At 47.2% G+C, this 22,561-nt stretch overlaps 1 protein-coding gene across 1 annotated transcript in view; it reads right to left on the reverse strand.

Annotated features, from left to right (window-relative positions):
• Positions 1–22,561, reverse strand: part of LOC119390538 (probable RNA-binding protein 19) — a 104,330-nt gene that overhangs the window by 35,154 nt on the left and 46,615 nt on the right. The window contains 3 exon segments of the mRNA XM_037658148.1: positions 18,976–19,105; positions 20,771–20,876; positions 22,440–22,556. Of these exon segments, the coding sequence (XP_037514076.1) occupies positions 18,976–19,105; positions 20,771–20,876; positions 22,440–22,556 (353 nt within the window).

Consider the following 22,561-nt stretch of genomic DNA (forward strand, 5'->3'; position numbering starts at 1 on the left):
GTTCTTCTACGCGTTGCATGTTTCGCCTCGTGCACTGCTTCTCCTTCCAACAGCCGTCGCCAAGTACGCGGTCATGAAGCTTTGACCTATAAATGTGTTGGTACTATAGATACTGGCAATTTCACTGGAATGGAAAGGATGCGTTAAGGAGCATGTTACGAAAGAAGGCATGGCGTGTGCTTATGTTTGTCTTAACCTCAACCAATGAATGCACTTAAGAAAAAGAAAAAAGCGGGAACTTGTTCTCTGAGGAGATGGATAAACACACAGTGCGACGTCACTTTTTGAGAAACAATAACAATGAAACGTCCCAGAATTAAGAAGGAAAAAAAAGAGAATCTTACTGACGGCACACACAAATCTCAGCAGGCACCGAAGTCCCCCCCCCCCCCAAATTAATGAAATTATTTTCGGAGAGCTTTAATAGTGTCCACGCAACAACGGTTGCTTGCGCACAGCTAAATGCTCATATGCTGCGTCCACGCGATCGCAGAATAGAAGCTTCGTTTTCGTATGCCCCATTTAGATATACAGACAGCTCTCAGCGACTGCCTACCTTTCAGGCAAGAAGGCAGTTTGGGGATACTGCATCGCGGAAACCGCATGTGCGCTCACTGTAGGTACTCTGTAAACAGGTAGCCCCTGCAAACAACTTTGTGCTTTCTTTTTACGCAGATCATTATATTCACAGCGAAAACTTCCCTCGTTCTGAGAGTATTTACAAAAGTGTCTAGATGGTGTCCCGCGAGGTGTTTTCATTGAGCGCCACCAGCAAGGCCATATATGAGGAGCGCGCCGCGTCATCCGTGATATTACGCAAGCGAGGCGCTTCCGACAGGTGGCGACTCAGTGGAACATGTTAGGCATCCGCTCAGCACATGTTGTAACTCGCGCTCTCGCCAGTGTGTGCAGGATTTGTAGCACGCGTAACACAAGCAACAGCAAGCATAGTAACACATCGTGGCTATCATGGCTGGTGCAGTCCGGTGCTGCAGTCATTCTTAGCGTTCGCCCAACAAAACTTTCGATGTCACACAGGAAGTGTCATAATCGGACCATCGGCGTGCTGTTGACCCGCTGTCGTTGCATAAGGTTGGAGATAAAGTTGGCATAGGTAAAGGTGGCAAAAGGCGACATATGGAGGTATCTCCAACTGCACTGCGGAACAGCTTAGCGCGTTTAAAGCGAACACCACCACTGTCACGCATACACCTTGCAAGGTCTCATAACGTGTTCCGGACGAGTATCGTATGTGGGGGAGAGGGGGTGGGGGGACTGTCTAGTACGCAGACTAGTATCGAGAGCTTGTATACAACCTACCACTCCTCGTAAGGCGCGCAAGTTAGCTGCAGAAATAGCATGAAGTGTTGTGCCCTGCGTCTTTGCGCTGTCTCTGTTATATCTGCAAGGCCAGATACTGAGGCGACAGCGCAAATATGACGACACACATAAGACAGACACATTGTTGGAAGGCACGCCTCTTGTCTCTTACGTGTGTCGTCATATTCGCGCCTATCGCCTCAGAACATGTCAAACCAACACGCACAGCTTTCATCCTCTGCGCTGTTCCTCCGTTATGAAAACTGCTCGGTTTACTATAAACGGGTCCGATGACAATTGAGTCACCGGCCTCGAGGGCACGCTTACGCCGCAATCTCCATCCGGCCAAGCGTCGCTTCGAAAGCGATGCGACATGGCCAGAGAGACAGAGCGAGAAAAAAAAGGCAGGTGTTTACAATAGAAGGCTGAGCGTATCATCGACAAGAGGGCCCAAGTCAGAAGCAACAGCAGAGAACGAGCGCAGTTGCAGAAGGCAGACAGGAGATGAACATGTACGGCTCGCTCAAGCGCACGTCAAACTTGTTCCCCAGAGGAAGCGCACGAAGTCCCAGACCGAACTCACAATGCGGCTCGTCAAAACGGTAAACGCACGTGCACGCCCCAACACAAACACCAGCAGCAGCAACGGATCTCCTACCCAGAACGACGTACTCGAAAGAAAAACTCGGTAAGCGAGGAAAAAAGAGAGAGGGAGCTAGAAAATCCCGCTGCAACCAGAAGTGAGGCGCGCACGTCGACGTTGCGAAGAACAAAACGCAGACTGCGTTGTGCAACCACGTCTGCCACTCCCGTCCAATCGCGCGGCGCGGAGTTACCGCGTCTGTGATCCACGGCAGCGGCGGAAACGGGAGCGCCGTCAGAGTCGTCAGCAGCAGCAGCAGTGAAGGAAGCAAGATAGAGAAAGAACGAGCCACGAAAAAAAAAAAAAGATGTAAAGAACGGGGGCGGATTTGAAAGCCTTAATCGGTGCTCGCCTGCCAGTCGTCGTCGTCGCGAACCCAACACCTCGTCGCCCCCACCGCGCTGTCTCGCGCACGCGCCGCCGGCCAGATTAGGATTAACATTTTAAACTTTAAATCGGAAAGACCAGCGCTCCCGGATGAAAACAGAGAAGCGGCAGTAAGACAGAAACACGAAGAAGAATCCAGACAGAAAAAGAAAAAAAAAAGATTAAGAGGGGCGGGTAGCGTCGCGGCCAGCGCACAGTATGATACAAGAGAGAGCGCGGACAATGCGGCGCGGGGTACAGACAGAAGCAGCAGCAACATCGAGCGGAGACCAGGTTTCCGGTCCCCAGAGCACCCGGCCGGCGCCCCCGTCGACAGCGGGGTCCCACGTGCGCTGACGTCTTGTGCACCGTGCAACGGACGATAAGCACTGCTCCTTCCTCTACGGTGAACTGGGCCGACCTGCAAGCTTCCCCCAATCGATCCACCTTCTATTTCCTCTTTCTGACTCTCCTTGAATTTCTTCGTTTAAAATTTCCGAAACGCAAAAGGACGTCAGCCGAACCCATATGGTCCTGAAATCCGGCACGCACGCTTTTCCATATAACGGCACCGTTTCGTTCATCCTTAACTTGGTTCTCGCTATTCCTTTATCCGTGTTTTTTTCTTTTTTTTTTCTTTCGCGAAAATGTCAGCCGATAGCACCGCGAAGCCTCGAAATCCAAAAAAAAAAAAAAAAAGTCCGCTTTTCCACACCCGACTGAGCGTTCGCATCGGAAGGACTTGACAGCCCTTCCCTCCTCTACATACACGTATACACGCATGCATAAGCGAGGGCCAGAAAAATACGCTCGCCGAAACAGATCTAGTTTCTCAAAAAGACGAGGGCGCGAGCAGCTGCGATTGCAGTCTCTAGGGGAGCATTCCTAGCACATATGCATGGCACCGGGCGCTGAAACGAAAACGGTTTTAGTTTACACGTTTAGCTTGCTATGCCTCCTTCGTTTTCTTGCCCTTTAGTCAAGTCGGACGGCACTCGAGACGCTGCTCGCCGAGCAGGTTGTCGAACAGGTCGGTTCACTGTCAGAGCCAATACGAGCTTAACGCAGGAGTACGGCTCCTACTATAGGGGCGCCGAAAAACGCCGAAACTCGAGCTCAACGTGGAGCTAAGCGGGGTAGCGTTTGATGATAACTATTCCAGCAGAAGCAGAGAGAGCGCTGTCGAATGTACGAGGTAGCTCACAGCAAGAGTTTGAAGGAGGAGTTTCTTATCGCAATATAACGTTTCGAGGAGTACACAAAAGAAAGGAAAAAGAGTGTGTGTGTGTGTGTGTGAGGGGGGGGGGGTGCTTGAACAGCAATATATTGGATATATATACTACAAGGATTATAACTTTCATCGCAATAATTGGACGTATGTATGCAGTAAACATGTGCGTAGTGCTTAAAACTAAGAAGCACGACGTCACCCGCCCACTCGCCGTCACAACATTAACTGCCGTAATTAACAGCGCCGTAAGAGGTGAGTAAATGAGTTCGAAGCAGGAGTCTCTGATCACAATATGACGTTGCCTTTCGCTTTCATCGCGCGTCTCCGAAGATTTTGTGATAACGCGACCTCCACACACTAGGCGTGTGGGAGGACAGCGCCCACGAAGCCAACCAGCCCTCGCGTAACTCGCCCAGCCTTTACCACCGCCGCAGATTGCCTGCAAGACAGGGCGCGCGATCTGCCTGCGCGTCCCGCTGCCCGGAAAGCTAGAGCTGTCGCTAAAGGCTCCTTCACACCTGCGACTAACACCGGTCGCGCGAATAAGTCAGTCGCAAATGGCCGCTTTGGTCGCAGAGCGACTGTTTTCGCTCAGTCGCTCGCTGCTCGATCTTTCAGTCGTGCAACTGCAGTAGAAAACCTCTTAACCAGTGAGATTCGCAGGAACAGTACGTCGGATCATTTTTACGGCACAATGGCGATGTGAGCGCACGTGAACTCTGTGCGGCGACGGGTATTAGTCGGACGCAGGTGTGAACGACGGTCGCCTTGAGTCGCTTTGTGGTCGCCATTTGCAAATGGTCACGCGATCGGTGCTAGTCGCAAGAGTGAATGAGCCTTAAGGCAGAGATAGCTAATAAGGGCTCTCGCATGCAGAAATACTGCAGACAACACTAAGAGAAGTGACGTACAATGTGGTAAAGTGAATAGCTGATTTTTGCTTTGTTTTCAACATTTGGTCTACGAGCGAAAATGTGAAAAATCGGACAAAAATGAATAAAATCAAAGCGACCAGAACAACGGCCGACACGAGACAGTCCCGATCGATTTGCGACACAATTTCGTTTCCGAAATCTGCGACAATTTTACAAGAACGTATTTCAACCATGCCCGTGAATGTGCGCTTTTTCCTGTAAAGCGTGCACCACTGCACATACACAACTTATGTGGCGAAGCTTCCGTCCGGTAACGGGTTAAGGGCAGGAACGCGACCGGTTTGACGATTACGTTCAAGGTTTCGCAGCTATATTTATGCCAAGGAGGCGAACGTAACGGAGAGTTGCTGATTAAAGGACAACTACTGCAAAGGGATTTCACTTTATGTGAAATGGTAACAAATTAACCGCACTATTGAAGCCACTTGAGAGAGATGAATGGCTGGTAACTTGTCTATTTCTTACGAGTATTAAAAATGGCACTTAAAACAGGCCATTCGAGCGTGTAGTGTTTAATTGGCACGACGTACGTCATAGCGCGTCACCTCAGAGATCTTTCAGCGTACGGTGGGCAACACCTTACCTAGCAGGTCATGCCGAGAAGCTGCCAGTCCCGAGACATCCATCGGTTCCTTCGGGCGGTAATTATGCCTTGTTGCGAGCTTTCCGTGGCGCATCTACACGTATTTCACGTGGCAAATTTTGTACGAAAGCTGCTCTCGGTATGCACCACCTGAAACAAGGCTTTATACAAGTATAAAAAAAGGGCCTTGTTGGTAAAACACCTTGAAGGGAACAGCGCGAAAAACGAGGACGTAGAAGACGCACAAAACTGCGCCACGTGAGGTTATGTGTCTCTTCTGCGCCCTCGTTTTTTTTTCTTTCTTCTTTTTCTTTTTGCGCTGCTCCCTTACTCACTTTAAACACGGCTTAATACTGCGCTGCACTCGGACTCTGATTCTGACTTCCTGCTACGTGCACAAAAGCCTGTGTGCCTGATGCTTATAGAAAAAAATCCGTAAACAGGGGGTGGGTGCTCGAGCCGACGTTCCGACAAGTAGGCTTGTCTTCTTCAAGGCTACAACTGGTTCCAGCCTTGAAGAAGACAAGTCCACTTGTCGAAACGTCGGCTCGAGCACCCACCCCCTGTTTACGGAATTATTATTTCATCCCAAGCTACCATCTTCCCCTTCCTGCCGTTTTTCTGATGCTTACAGACGTTCTTGAAAACTTCCTATAATAATACATAATTGCAATACTTCACTTAAGTTAACGCGGGAAAAAATATTCTAGGGGCGAACCTGACCCTTGACTTAGCCTTTCTGGTAAAGTGACACTCGTGCACGTAGGCATACGCGTGTGCCCTGGTGTATTCCTTGGGTTAACTTAACTTGTGCTTCGCGCGCTGCCGAAACGAATCTCAGAGGCCACGCAGAAAGGAGCGCAGGGTTGAGATCTTCTCCGACAGGTATCGCAACGACCCCAGCCGCTCACGAGAACTCAATGAACTCATTCAATTAATTTTCATCGATTATCGTGGCAGTTAATTGGACCTTATCTTAACTAAACTTACCGATATTATGTGTATCCAACACAGCAACTAACCATCGATTTCGTACCAGTTTCATTTCTTACAAAACCTTTACCGAATATTCGGGAAACCGGAATAAGTGCTCGACCGGAACTGCTGGGAAGAGGACTGAGAGTGTCACTCAGTGTTCGTGCCAATAAAAAGTGTGCGTATAAGCAAGAGAAAATGAAGCTCAAAGCTGTCATTCTCAAACTCCGCAATTCGCCCTTCAACGCTAGCGCCGACGCTTTAGTATGAATGGACGGCACGGATTTCAATGTATTTTAGCACATTTGGGCTGTCTAACCCTACGCTATGTACACAATTACGGCCTGTGTGCACCACTCGTTTTTGTTAGTTGTATAGACTAGTGGCTAAAAGCGAACCAGATACATGAAGCTTTGGATGAATTGAACCTCCTGCATAATGCAGTCGTCTTCACTGAACTTCATTTTGCAGTGTACTGCTGCATACGATTACGTTGCTGAAGGCGCTACCACGTTCGTCGTGCCGCTTCCCGCCGAGCCACGTCTAAAGTACAATTTTTCTTCGCTCAAAATAGACGTAACCGAAAACGAACTCGCAGTATAATTCTATGCGATTTGATTCTATTTATCCGAAAACCAATCGAAAACCAAGGCATTAATGACTTCAGAATAAACAGATATTTATTTACAACTTCATTGGGAATAATTACTATAACAGGCATAAATTAGCATATTATGACATTGTTTTTGTTGCAACAGAACATCGAGTGCCTTGAAACAACGTTGTATCGATTTGACGCATTTACAGACAGCCCTTCACAGGTGGCATCTGAAAGGGCTGAACTACAAAGAATGGAAAAGTGGCATAGACTATATCGCGACACGTATACCAACACGAAAAGTATCTGCGGAACACGTGATCACCACGTCACAGCGCCATTCTCGGCCAATATGCTGCGTCTCAGAGGTCACGCGTCGGGCCAATACTGCGACCCGAAGGAAATGGCTTTACGGAGCTTGCTAGTGCTGGCTGCGTGACGTAATGCATTTTAGTTCTTACCAGACACGTCTAGTAAATCTCATGAAGTTTCGAGGAGCAAGAACGATTCTTGTTTTCCAGTTCTGCGTTTCTTTTTTAGCTCATAGAGACGCCGTCACGGTAGCCTACTTTATTAACTAATCCACTCTGATTAACTTCTTTTTTTTTGAACGTCATTGCGGACGGTTCATGATTAAAGGTGCACAAAAAAAATAATATGAACTAAGGTAGCACGTGCAAAAAAAAAAAAGAGCACAATATAATTAAGGGGAGGGGGTATTGCAGAAAGACACAATTAACAAGCAAAAAAAAAAAAAAAAAACGTAGGCGGCAATGGCGCCTTGTTTCTGCCCCGCTCGCTAAATGTCAAAAATGAATTTTGACAATGCCTGCTCAGGCTTGATCAATTAAAAAAAATCAGTACAGATGGATTACACTGCATTAACAGAGTCTAAAAGCGAACCTAGCAGGTGAAGAAACATATTACAGAGCCATAATGGCTCGGCTATAAAAAACAAAAAAAAAGATAATAATAATAATAATAATATCTGGGGTTTAACGTCCCAAAACCACGATATGATTATGAGAGACGCCGTAGTGGAGGGCTCCGGAAATTTCGACCACCTGGGGTTCTTTAACGTGCACCTAAATCTAAGTACACGGGCCTCAAACATTTTCGCCTCCACCGAAAATGCAGCCGCCGCGGCCGGGATTCGATCCCGCGACCCTCGGGTCAGCAGTCGAGCGCCATAACCACTAGACCACCGTGGCGGGGCAAAAAAAAAAAAAAAAAAGATGGCTGATTCCTCCTTCATAGGAATCGGTTTAACACGAACGTGAAACGTGTCGTCACAGAAGTAGTTTATTGTTTATAGTGCATTGGTATATGAGAGCTTCTAGAATGTCTACTGTTGTTTGGCAGATATAGCATCGCTTGATGTGGACGCATTCGCACTCACGTTGGCGCCTAGTGGCACATCTCTGTACCGACGACAAACGCCCATGATCATGATTTAACCCTTGCGGTATTTCTTAACCCCATATGCGTTTCTTAACGCCATATGCGTGGACACCGCATATGGCGAATCCCGTGCAAAGATGGCATCAACAAGCACATAATAAACACTATTGCTCGATATGGACTCCTTCAAAGCGTCGTGAAATGCGAAGAGAAACGCTACGCGCGTCGTGTCTTCCCTCTAGCCTGGCCGTCACTTCTCACAGGGCGAGCGGGGAGCGCGGTGCAACAGCCAGGCGAGCGTCGGAGAGCTATCTGTCAATATGGATGGATGCTATGAGCGAGGCTTGCGCTAAAGCCGTCATCTCACGGTGCGTTAAACCGTTGACGAAATTAAACTTGTATTGGAAACGCGCCGATTGGTACGGTCGATGCAACGGGGCTTTTTTTTTGTTTTTTTCGAGCCTGGTGGCACAGATGTCACCGCGCCATTATAAAGGACGCGCTCATAGCATCCATCCATCCAAGAACACTGTGAGAGGCAAGTGTGAAAGATAAAAGGCGCGTTCATGTCGCCTCCGTAATGTGTTTGGCGGTAGCCGAGTAGGCTAAACGCCCGCCAGCAATCGTCGCGGGCCGAGAGATCATGGGTTCGATTCCCGTCAACGGAACTTTTCTTAGTTTTTTTTTCTTTGCCCTCTGATGGCGTTCATTTTGCTGACCTACTTCCGTGACGGAAATACGTCATGAAAGTCTTGGTGGACCCCGGCATAAGTGTTAAAAGAAAGCTTCAATATCACTGCTGCAACGATGACAAACAGGCATGAAAATTACTTAAATACAGAACTTCAGCATTATTTTTGGTAATACAGTTTTAGTTTAGGATTTAAAGCAATTTCCGGAGACCGAGAAAAGTTGTTTTAGAGCAGTACAACAGTAAGGGTCTAACTAGTCGGTGCAGATTCTTATTACTGTGCGAAGAGAAACTGCCACTCAAATTGCAAACAGAAAGATGATGTCATTGAGCAGCCATGAAAGCAGGCTCTTCAAACGGTAGAATGCCTCATGGCGGCTTCGCCGCAAGTTACAAAATGTGCATTGCGGTGAAACATTAGTGACAAAGGCGAGCATGGTACATAGGTTTCGGCAAACGACCGGTGTCAAAACGTTATTCCAAATAGAAAAATCAACATAGCCCTTAAACAAAAGATAAAATTGGTTACGAATGATGACCTTTCGTTTGCAATTGTGTCTACTTGCCCAGCACATTCTGTCATCGGTACAACTTAATGCGTATGGCGAATGCTCCATCGTATTCAACTAGTCATCATACGCAAAAATATTCGTAGGTGTACGCGCTCAAGTAATGCGGACTAGACCATGTATCGCGACTCCGCCGACGCTATAAGGAGGCTTCTCGAAATAAGATGAGCAACAGGAAAAAAATGTAACAGTTTCGCAGCAAGGGCGAAGCAATGAATGCGACAGCAACGAAGTGGAATGTTTTACGAAGTAGGCCTAGCAGCTTACTCTATTAGCACGCGACCTGGCGTAACCGACAAAACGCGTACGTTAAAGGGACACTAAAGGCAAATAACAATTTATGTCAGAGTGAAAGCCCAATGTATGACAACTTCTAAAACGGCATTATTATCGACAGCAGTGCCCTACTTACCGAGAAATTAAGCTAAATGTATCACACGATGAGCGCCACGAGTGGGACATTTTCGAAGTGATCCCGATGACGTATGGAAGTCGGCTTACAATAAATCACTAGTAATCAAACTAGCAGCAGTAAAAAAAGAACATTCCGAGCATCAAAAGACGTAATAAAATGCTGTTTGTTTGTTTCCGCTTGATTTATGGAAAACAAAACCTCCGTGGCGTTGCCACGGGGAACGGCGCGCGTGCTTCAAAGGTTCCGTTTTCGCCGAACAGCGCCTCGCCCGTCTCAGTGGTAGTTTCGGGATCGCGTACTGCCGTGCGTGTTTTGCGCGCTCGTGAAAGTCGCTCTGACAGAAAGTTCGACAAAATGCCGCATGCGTGTGATATTGCCGGATGCCCGAATGGTGCACAACGCCAGTGCTGCAGCAAGGAAACCGGTGTCTTTTCACTGGGTGCCGCGGAATGAACCCTTACGCTCGAAGTGGCTTAGTGTCATGCCATTGCGCCAGTGTGCTAAACAGTCAAAACCTCTGCGTGTGTGCTCGCTGCACTTTCGTACTGAGGATTACGAGACCAACCGCAACTTGGTGAAGGCTTTGAATGTGCCCGTCCGAGCAAGTCTTTGCCGAAGCGCCGTTGTTGCTACTGTGGGTCCCGCTACTTCCGCTCGGCTGCTACTAGTGTCGGCGGCCGCGCAGTAAAAGCGGGCAACGTTGGGCACGGCAGCAGTGACGTATGAAAGTCGTATTTTCAGGCGGGAGATTTGAAGCGCGCTAACGCGATGCGGACCACTATAAACGTGATTTTATTTCAAAATAAGCACTTCCTTGGCACAAAAGCAGCACTACGAGGTTTCTGGACCGCTATTTCAACAATCAACGTCGACTTAATATTTGCCTTTAGTGTCCCTTTAAAGGGGTGGTGCCACCAAATTTGTGGCTTGCGCGTTCTTTGCTGTACGTGTTTCCTATAGCTTCAGGAAGCATGATGCACGCACCAAGATTCATATATTCTCGCTGAATAATTTAATATCGCCTTTTGATGTGGACAACTTTCGGTTTCGGTTTCTGGGCGCCGAGGTTGGGCAGTGACGTAGAAGTGTAGGAGGCGTGGTCACGTGACCACACAAGGCTGTGACGCACATAGCCAGGAAGCGATCGAAACTCGGCGAGTAATGTAGCAACCGATGCTTTGCCGGTACTATAGTGAACTAGAATGTATTATAGTTCACTACAGCCGCTACGTACGTTGCGGAAGTGGCGGAGGTCCGGAGGTCACTCACGTTAATGCAGTAGATTTGGTGTGACGTCACTACAACTTTCGTTGCCTATCCTACAGATCTACGTCAGTGTTGGCGCGCTAGCGATGGGTTTCGATCGGGAGAATGGGCATTTAGGTACACTTTGGCAGCGAATTAAAATATATTCTAAACGTCTGCTGTGTTCGACCCTTCGTGTGGAATGTCCTTGCATACAGAGGAAACCCATAACAGGCTTGTTATAGCCTCGAAATTTGATGGCACCACCCCTTTAAGAAAACGCGGCCGCTGCAACGAGCGAAGTGACCAGGACTCATTTTCTATGGCTTCAACGCAAACTTTGCAATGAAAGCACAACACGTACAAAGGTATGAGCCGTGTGCTCATCCCTTCTGAAGATGCACGTTGAGCCCGACCACGCCAGGCCAATCAAAGTACGCACTTATTACCGGATTCACGCAGCGTTCCCTACGCAACCCCTCTATGCACCTTTCGCGCGACGGGGACGGCCGGCGCGTCTCATCTTTGCTTGAGCTGCGTTCGTCGGCAGCACTGTCACCCGCACGTATAGAACATACCACGCGCGGGGCGATGTTATCCGTTTGGACTTCATATGAAACATGACGGCGACGGCAAAAACCCGCCGAGGGTGCCCATATAGTAGATAAAAATGGCTACTTAGAGGAAAAAAAAAATGCGGCAAGTTTGCACTAAGTTGCGAAACGCTTGCCACAGCTAAGCTGGTTGGTCCTCAGCTCGTCATGCTGCAGCACGGGAATCACAATGTCGGCGGCGACTGGATCCAGCGTGCTTGGCCGAAGAAGCGGCAGCCAAGCGACGGTGACGGGCGGTTCCGGAATTACGCGCAAAACTTGCCACTCTGAATGTGTTGGAATCGCTGTCCTTGAGCCACGGTTTAAGAAACTGTAGCGGTTGCTATGGCGACGGCTCGGCGGCGGCTGCTCCTCGGCTCGGCGGCGGCTTGGCTATCGTTAGCACATGCACGGCGTAGCAGGTGTTTCTTGTTAACGGACGACTTACTGCCAGCTTTAACAGCTTCGCTGTGAAACAAAAACAGAAGAACAATCTCATAGGGTCCCTTATGTATTCGCCTAAGACGACACGAAGGCAAAAGCCATTCAACGTAGCTATTTTACCATGCCCGAAATATCAAGCGAACACTTTTTTTTACATTTTTTTTAGTCACGCGAACACCGTAAAGACGAAGTTATCGCGCCTAGAGCTACGAAGCGCGCGGGTGGTCATTTTGAATTTTTGTACCACACACCGGCTTATCGCCGAAGAACTCTTCTCATGGGTCGTCTAAAGCTTTCGCCTTAAATTACAGATTTAAAGCAGACCTTCCAGATGTTTGAGCATTTGATTTCACTACCTCAAACGCTATTGAGCATGTGCTCGAGCTACCGACAGGCGCGAAATGAACACCGCTCCCCGCCGTTTCTCTATAGGTGATACTGGATTCGCCATAGCCAACAGAAATGAGTGCCGACGCATCACCTACTTTTCTGTCACTAAATTGCCAATGCGGTAACGCATCGCATGGCGGTTTCGTCTTCTGCGGCCCGTCGCAATCACCGGCTCGTGTGACCTTTCGATAAGCGTCTCCTCTCCATCACCGTATGGCTAAATAAGAGTTGCATTTTGCGAATGGCACACGATTATACGGTTTCCAACCTCCCAAAACGAGCGTTGATGCACCGTTGGGCCGATTATATATCACGAAGCAAATAACAACGTATTAACGAAGTTCTTGTACAAAGCTAGCATTCCACCGGTAGCGTCAGTGCACGAGCTGGCGGTACAACCAATCGGTAGGTCGCAGCCATGGCGAATTTCGCTATACGGGCCATTATTATTACTTTTTTTTTCGTTGCCATTTTCCTATGCGTCCCTCGCATGTAAGGAACACGGGAACGATAATGCGAAACTTTGAACTTTCGAACGATTGTAAGATGGCGGCGCCAGTACAATTTTAAGCATTTAGCGCGCGTGATAGGATCATTATTTTTTTTTTTAAAGTTAAACGCTGACGGAATACGAACGCAGAAAGCTGTTCGCAAGCCGCACGAAGGAGCAGACGCGTGCGTTTGCTTTTCACGCCTCATTTATAGCGCGGTAATACGCATGCTGCTGCTGGTGGGGGCATAGGCGGAGAGTACGGGGGGGCTGGGGGGCTTGGGCCCCCCCTGGCGCCGGCAGAGGTTATTTTTTAAGAGCTTGGCTTAGGTCCCCGGGTCGTCCTGTCTGGCAGCTATTTCACAGGAGGCTGTTCATGCCCGCTTCTTTTTCATTTCAGCCATTTAAAGTTCGGCATATGGGCCAGTGACAAGTCAAACATTCAATGGAAAAGTGCCCCTCAAACGGATTTTTACATGCAGATATATGTTGTGCTGATGAACAACTGAAGCGACGACTTAAGCCATGACAAATTTTAAAAATTCACCGGCGATTACGATACTGCCTAATTCGCTGAGCGCAGCCTCGTGTTCGGGCAACGCCAGCTGTGTTTGAAGTTTTTACTATTCGCAGTTGTAGCAATGTAACATTCGTTGCATATTGCCACAGAAACTGCCAGCGCTCGAGTGCTACGCACACTATATACTCTGCATTGCAGCTGTCGCGAACCAAGTGAAACGCCCACAGCCCCGTTACGACAAGCGAAGCCAGCCGCAGTGCACGTGCCAGCCCTGCATGCGCACGAGCTCCGACCGAGGGGCCAGCGCGCGCGACAGAGGAAAAAAGCGAGGTTAGAGGCCAGTATCGTGATATCGACAGACTCCGCGTTCGCTCTCCTTCGTCCTCGTTCGCGCTGTCGGTTACGCCGCCGACGCCAACGGCGATGCCGCTCAACGCAGGAACGGACTCCTAAGAGCTGCGCTCTAATTGTCTTGAACCCCGTAGTGAATGGTTGTCAGAACACAAAAATGATAGGTGATGGTGGTGGTGTTGGTGACGTTGCAGCAGGCGGGGTTAGCCTGGGCTGCATGGCCGGCAATTGTTCCGCCTGAGCATCTTCTGAATTGTAGGGGTATGTCACCAAGTGTTGAACAGCCCAGTGTCTCGCAGGAAAACCAACAAAATTCGTTGCACGCTCCTCCTCGTTACCGCGGGCCCTTCAGGAAAAATGACGTCTTCAAATGTCCGGTGCCTATGGCAACCTTTTTGCAAGGTGCGCACCATCGCTGCTCTTTCCACATCAAACTGTGGGCAAAGCAAAATAAAAGGTTCAATGCCCCCGATGTCGCCGCAGAAGGCACAAAACGGGGAAGCGTATCGCCCAGTCTTGAATGACCACGCCGGGGTGTGTGCGGAGCCGGTTCTTATGCGTTAGAACAGCGTCGCTAATATTCACGAGAAAGTCCGGTGAGAACACATGCTTGGTGTGGAAACTTGTAGATCGCCTTGAAATGATTGCGTATCGCATCTTTGTTGTTCTGGTAAGTTTTAGGAGTTCTTACTGTTGGAACAGATGTCCGCGCTTCGCATGCAAGGGCATCAGCCTTTTCATTGCCTTCAATGCCAACGTGGGATGGTATCCACTGAAACTTTATATTAAAGCTCTTGCCAATAAGGTGTTTAATGAGCGCCAGAGATTGCCTGGTGAATTTTTCTTGAGGTAGGCCACGATGCAGTCTTTGTAGCGCCGACTTGGAGTCCGTCAGCACTACAACATCTCGTGCAGAAAAGGATCGCAATTTTCGCAAAGCCGCGGTGATCGCAGCGCTTTGTACCGTTGTGGACAAAACCACACGATCCAGGCGGCCCGACCATGATACGCCAAGGCAGGGTATGCAGAAAGCCGCTGCGCAGCTATCCGTTTGTGTGCACACTGATCCGTCGGTGTACACTTGTAGATGGCCGTGGTACATGGTACTCAAGTGGTCCAGCACAAGAAACTTCGCTTCCGCGGCTGGAATGGTGCGTTTCGCTGGTAGCTTGGGTACGCTGAAGTTACAGGCAACATCCACAAAAGACCATGGCGGGTCCATAGGGCGCCGTTTAGGCAATTTCAAGCCTAAATATCGAAACGTGTTCAGCGCCGCGTTGAAATGTGAGCCAGTTCTCGCTCTGAGCCGCCGGAGAAGCGCCGTGCCTGCAAAGGACTCTCCCAGTCTTGACAGCTGCGTCAATAAGGCCTGGGACGCCAAAAGGCGGAGCGGAAGAGACTCGGCTTCATTGGTGACCTTCTTGTTTGAAGCCGCCTGAGGAACTCCCATCGCCAAGCGGAGACCTTTTCTGTGCATTGCCTCTCGACAACAAGCTACTATTGCGACGTGCGGCTGCATCAGTGCAAAGGATCAACGCTCTTTGTCGCATGGCAGGGTACGTTGGGGCAACAATCCTATGTCCATGCTTAAATTGAACGCTGCACTCATAACAAGCCGCATTCTTTATCAGCTGCCGCTGATCTCGCCATCACCAAGCCAGTTCGAACACAAAAATGATACTGAGAATACAAAGACATCCCGACACAGTCAGTCAGTGAACGCTTTCACACAAACTTACTCGCCAATAAAAAAACGGGTAATTTCTTGGTTGCCTACATATTGGTACCCTTCGACATGCCTGCTTATAAAAGTGCCGGGAAAAAATTGTACGCAGTTTTGATTTATCAGTAAAGGGTTTTACTAAAAGTTCGGCCACCAATGAGCAACTCCATTACTCGTTCAGATTCATAATCGCAGCTTCGCACAAGGTGTAGTGGTAAGCAAATGGTATTTGCTACCATCTCAGAATTACTTTAGGTCATCTTGAATTGAACTCACTGGCATATAATTAAACCTTCCCGTGATAGTGTTAGCCTACTGTCTCCTGTGTGGCGCACGTGAATCGATTTTGCTCGACGCAGTGAACGAGTCAATGTAAAAGGTCGCCTACGCGACCTTTTTCGCTTCGAGCCAAGAGTTACGAGGTGCATCGATGTCTTTGTGTAAATTGAAAAATAAATCTAGGGTCTTCCACTTACAGATCTTCATCATGATATCGCGGGCACCTAAGAGACTAAAGTTACAATAAATTCTTTCAATTGGAAGTTTGACTCATCTCTCTCTCTCTCTCTCTCTCTCTCTCTATATATATATATATATATATATATATATATATAGGAAGAGTGAGAGAGAAATGTGGAAGAGCAAGTCGGGCCTCCGCCCCCTCCGGTAAAATGAAAACTCTCCGCCTATGGGTGGGGGCAAGAAATAAAACTTCTCACCATTCATTTATGACAACATTTGATAAAAAGACGGATACAGGATTTTTACGAAGGGGACATGCGAGTGGGTCATGCATTATTTCTGGCCTGTGACCCATCAGTGTCCACGTGGCTCAGTGTGATACGAAAAAGTGTCTGTCACACACTGGCTTCACACTTCCCACTGCTTCCGTTTGTGAAATCATTGTACGCTGCTCTTTGGATTCACTCATAGTCCAGTACGGAGCTTCCAAGCCAGTATGATTCAAGAACTGCAGCAAAGTGCTCTGGCAGCTTGGATTCCCGGAAGATGCCCCACTACACTGCTATGGAAGTTGTCATTGTAACAGCTTTGAAAATTAGGATGAAAAACTCGGAACATCTCACATAATTTTCATAACTGTGAGGTTATACAATGAAAAGCAAAATTCATCATGCTCCTGTGCAGAATATGACGAGTGTTCCCTTGCGGGCAGTGTGATGTCAGCCACATACCAGCTGCACAAAATATGTCAGTGCCCTGTAAATGAGTCCAGGGGCACTTCAGCATTCAAAAAAGAGAATTCTAGTATCCATAAGCCATTGCTTATCTGACCATAAAACACCCAATCTATAGCGCAACTTTTGCTGGCCATATTTGCTTCTGCATTACCTGCAACATGGCAACTATATTATCCCTTTCTGAACTACTGAATAATTTAATCACCAGTATTTGCACCAATAGCTTATGATGAGTACAATTTAGTCGTCATAACGCCGAAGACCTGCGATGATCTGAAAAACTGTTGTATGCCTGCGTTCTGTCATTTCCTGCGGTAGTTTAGGTTTAAGTTAAACTCAGGTCTGACGTATTTTGTTTGGGAATGCCCACGTTTCTAAAACTGCATTTGAAAGTTACATGCACATTAAGAAAAGCCCAATTCTGAGAGAACCTTGCCTTATTATATTTTTACTGATTTTGAAGAAATAAAATGTGCATCTACTACTATACAATTTGCCCTTTGAAAAATACGTAATGAGAGTGGAAGTTCAGCTAATTTTAAACCTATTTCCTGAAGCAATGTAAGGCCAATGGTTATTAAGGCTTTTTTCTGTCCCACCTTGCTGACAAAACATAAATGGAGACTTGTGTGCCCCAAATGTACTTCCACAGCATGTAGAAATCCTGTGTTTTCAACAATTTTTCAAAAACACTCCTTTAAACTATAACAGCAACAAACCTATGCAGGCTATGCTACAAAAATGTGGCACGAGAGCCAGGAAAAAAAAAATCAGGCGAAGCTTGCACTAAGTTACCCAAGGCTTGAAACAGCGTAACTGGACGATTCTGAAGACTAATCTGGTTGCTTCTAGGTTGTTTCTAGGCCTTAGCTAGGTGATGCAGGTTGTTTCTAGGTTGCTTCTAGGTCGTAGCTAGGCTTTAGCTATGTGATGCTAGGTTGTTTCTACACTGAGTCTCAGTGCAGAGAGGTTCGAGTTAAACCACAGACACGACACCGATGTCCAAACTCCAGAAACAGAAACTCTCGCTGAAACCAAGCGTTCGCACCTCTCATAGATCTACGGGCATGTCGTTGTTGGCGTAGGCCTTCCATTGCTTCGGGGTCTTCTCGTAGCCGCCGTTGCCTTTCCCATTCCCTAATATTCTCTCATTCTATGTATACTTGGAGTCTTCGGCTCTCCGCCGTCACTTCGCAGCCATTTGTTGGGCTAAGTGCTGCCTTCTTCCTTTTTAGTGGAAGTTGGGTGTAGTGAGACCCAATTTCTGTGGCGCATACCCATCTATGATGATGATAGCTTTTTGGTACGGGGTGAACAAGGAACGATGTGCTAAACAGCTTCGCTATTAAAGGAAGCCCTTCCCCTATCACGAAAATGAGGGGGGCAAGAAAACCTTGGCATGTGTGTGCCTGACCTAATATTTTTCTTTCTCTCTATCGCGCAATGCTACCTCCTAACTTTTTCCTTCTGCCATGCCGAGAATCGGACCTTCACCCACATGCTCAGCAGCGCAACACCTCTTCTGCTGCAGGCAACAACGACAATTCTGTGTGAAAGAATGAAAGGCAACAACGAAACCTGGCAATGCAATGAAAAATGTCCTAAATAAAAGGTCAGATTGCCATATCAGAAAGGGCTGATCACTGACAAGCCCACGTTCGAGAGAAACAACTACTAGAAAATGGCGCGTACAAATCCGCATGTGACCGGCGCACCTTCGAGGGCACATTTGTATCCACTCAAACCTCATTATAACAAAGTTACACCTTACACAAAAATAACTTCGTTATATCCGAAAATTCGCTATAAACGTATACAGTTGAACCCCTTTATAAGAGGCACTGATATAAGAGACAGTTGGGTATAAGAGACGCCTGTGTGCCCACGAAGAAACAGAGCTTGGTCAGAAAATGAGAACATGGCACCCTGCTTATAAGAGAATTCTCCCGTAAGGGACAAGAACTGCTCCCCGGTGCGTGTCTCTTATGAAGGGGTTCAACTGTATTCCTAACACTGTATGTATTGCAGGACTATATTTCATAACTTCGTTATAACCAATATTTCGTTATATCAGTGTTTGTTATATCGAGGTTTCAGTGTACATCCACATTTCTGTACGCTTGCTGGCGCCGGGTTTTCTCGCGAACTATGCCGCTGCCCCCGAAAGCTGCAACTCATACAAGCTTCGCTTTAAAACTACAATAAAACGTTGCGCAACGCAGCTCTGCGAGCAGAGCTTGGAATAGTTTTTTTTTTTTCGGCATTGGGGAAATGGCAAAGGCAGACCACTCACCGCCCCGAAGGAAGTGATCGGCGGTCTTTTTGCGCAGTGTATCCACTTCCTGGTCATCTGTGGAGGCCCATTCAAGCACCAAACGCCTGCCGTACAGATGGGTACTCTGGCACAGGGCCTCAAACGCACGCTGCGCAGAGAAACACCGGATGTGACGTATCCGCGGTAAAATGGAATGAATCAAAGCAAGTGTTGCGAGGGATGCTTTGAAAGCACTACTGGTCAGTGGCAAAAGTGCGTAATGCAATGCTGGGTCAAAGACAGCAAAATATTAACAAGTGCATAAACTTCCAGGGACGCTATGATATGAACTAAAATCAGTAGAACAATGTTTATATTACTCACACCACAGATAAACTTAGCACTCTTATAACATATTTATTCCTGCGACGGCCTACCTCTGAATAATTGCTGCAATCGGTCTTTAATTCATTTAAATTTGGTCATGACAAACAATTTCCAGGAAATATTTTCCTGTAGGAATGAAAAGTGTTGCCATATTTAGTACACAATAAACACGTTAATTTCATTATTGAGCAAAGGATAAAACTTATTCAGCTACATAAAAATAACAGTGAGACATTAAACCTCTTATTTCCTCCCTCCTAACTTTTTTCCCAGTCATTACGTGGGCCATGAACATAAGAGTCATACACCATGCTAACATCACAATTTCATGGTGCCATGGCCATTATTCTAATTGCCCACTTTTTTTCACCCCTTATAATATTTAGAACGTCTCGGCAGTCTGTCCAACTGCCAGCTACCATCCTAAAATGTGCCATAGACTTGCTATAGCTCTGCCATCAAACTTACTATAGAAAAATCCAGCAGTGCAGTTGGCCCAGCCACTGTGACAATGATCGGTATAGCAGTGCGTACATTTTTCTATGAATTGACGTGGCTTCACTGAAGAAGTAAACTGCGTGTTCTTTTATTGCTCGTTGCGGTTTATTTACCTTGGCAGTGTGCTGGGCTCATGACACATCTTTTAAAGAATGGAGGGTCCTATGCTGACCACTGGAACATTACGTTAAACTACAGTAGATACTCAGTAAACGGAAATCTGTTAAACGAACAAGCTGCTTAAATTGAACGACTGCCTCTGACATGATTGGTCTAGTACCTGAATTCTGCACCCCTGTTCGTCTCTCGGTAAACGGAACTCCTGTTAAACGGAACATATCTTCCTGGTTCATTAAGATTCCATTTAATGACAGTATACTGTACACCTGCCCGCAAAAGTTTTCAGAACGTGGACTCCACGAAAAATGTGAATTTCTGCTCTGTTAGTGCACGGCGCTTCTAACCTAGTGGGTAGTTGCATAGGTCACAGGAACTACTACAGGCTGGAACATTTATTTGGAGGCTATGTTCTCAGATGAAGTGAGAATATAGCTTTCTCAGAAATTTAGCGTTACGAAAACTTTTGGGGGCGGGGATACTCACAAGGCACAATGCAGTCTGAACATAACAGACACATTCTGCTACTGTATTACTGAATGCCTTTTTGAGCAATTATAGTGACCACTGGCGACCATTATGTAGATTATTATAAAGATTGATTTTGTTTAGAGTGCTTTGAAAACGAAATGCTGGTTGAACTTAAAGGCTAATTATAGCCACACAGCATATTTTAGATGATGACATTAACTTTCGCGAATTTGCAGAGAGCCATGCAACTAGGCATCGCGTAAAAGCCCTTTGAGGTAACAGAAATTTCTTTTAAAGTTTCCCCCTCCACTTCCCACAGTCCCCAACGAAGCGTGAACTGTGGGAAGAAAATCACGCTCACCTTGGCATCATTTTTGGTGAGAAATTCAACAAAGCCAAAACCACGATGACGACCACCGGCAGCAATCTTCCTGGGTAACCGGATGCCTCGCAAAGTTCCAAACACACTGTGCCAGAACAAAAAAACAGACTTCCTTTATCAGACACTATTATACCCACTCTTAAAAGGCCATACTCTCAAAGCTTTTAAGTATGCCTTGTAAGCACAGGTCTCTTCTGGTCCTGTGCAGCCACTAGCCACAGCCTCAGCAGTATAAAAGAAAGTGCATTCAGTCCTCAGTCAAGTAAGTTTCAATCTTGGGCCAAGTGGTAGCATTTCGCTGTTTGCAGTGCAATATGAAACAGCAGATGAAACGCACATAACAAGGCATACTTCACAACTTTTATGTCAAGCTGGAATGCCAGCTACAGTAAAAGCTTGTTAATTCGAAAAACTGAAGAAGTTGAATTTGCCCTATGATCTCTGGTAAGCATATGCCGTAATTACTATTAAATGGGCCCTACAACAGTTTTTCAGCATTGTCAGAAAACGCTGATTGGTAGTCCGGGCTCCCGAGGACACACGAGCCAAACATTATAGCGCGGCATGCGGCCTGGAATTTACAGTTAGTTCTCAAAGTCGGCTAGAAATCGCTCCCTCTTCTCTCTACTAATGATGCCATATACCCGAATCCACAGCCACTGGCTGATTTGAGCATCCTTAGCTGCACAGTTACTGTGGCCACCGCAGGATGCCACCACGTGCCCGTGTGCACGCTCAAGATCACACTGAAAGTAAGAAGTGCGTTCTAAGAAAAAGGAAAGAAAGTGCTCAAGTTCATGATGTGCACTGACAAAGGGACGCATCTTCTCGCCCCCTTGTCATCTCTCTCCCTGCATAGCTTTCAGCACGCTCGCTAGTACGAGAGGAGAGAGAAAGCACTTGAAGCGTGCAACAAATCCCTGTAACTCCGCTGGTACTTGACGGACTCTAAACATTTTTGCAGCAGTCGATTTGTGAGGCAATAAGCTCTTTTAGTGAAGCCATTTGAAGATTACTTGGAAAAATGTCGCACGGCCCCTTTAATGATCTCCAAAGAGTGCTCACTCGAACAAAGCTGGGAGTACGTGAAGTGCTGCAGATGTACAAAACAACAGTGCCGATGTGGTGGTAGGATTGAAATGAAACAAAATGGCGGAGTCAACATCGCCATGGTTATCAGCCATACAAGAATGACATGAACATAGTTCACGCCTTTTTAGGCAGTCTTGTGTTATGCTTGGGCTTAGTGATCTGCGTGCTCTCGTGAGTAAATGGCTTCAGTTCTCTGGCTTCATCGGTTTCCCATACGTCTGCCTAGCCTATGACATGCCTCTTAGTTCAGGAGCGTAGTCAGAATTTATTTTTTTAGGGGCGGATGGTCTCAACTACTCTTTATGTATGCCCGTACATGTTTTATGTGTGCTTGTACATATACACATGCAAAATTGAAAATATTTCAGAAGGTTTAGATATCCCCAACACCCCCTTCCACCTCCCAGCTATGCCAGTGTCTTAGTTATAGGACTTCATTCTAATTCCTGTAACATGGCGACCCAGATCTGATTTCTAGACGACCACCACAGCCCCACCATTCCAACAGCCAAGACTGAAACAAAACAGTGAACCAATACGCAAGTGGGATGCCCACCTGAAGAGATCCTGCACCTCCTTCTGGTTGGCCTGGAAAGGGATGTTGCGCACCAGAATCTTGGTGCCCTCCTTCCCAAGATCCGTCACCTTCTTGCGCTGTGCAGCCGCCACTTCCCTGCA

This window comes from Rhipicephalus sanguineus, chromosome 4, assembly GCF_013339695.2.
Source record: "Rhipicephalus sanguineus isolate Rsan-2018 chromosome 4, BIME_Rsan_1.4, whole genome shotgun sequence".
NCBI lineage: Eukaryota > Metazoa > Arthropoda > Arachnida > Ixodida > Ixodidae > Rhipicephalus > Rhipicephalus sanguineus.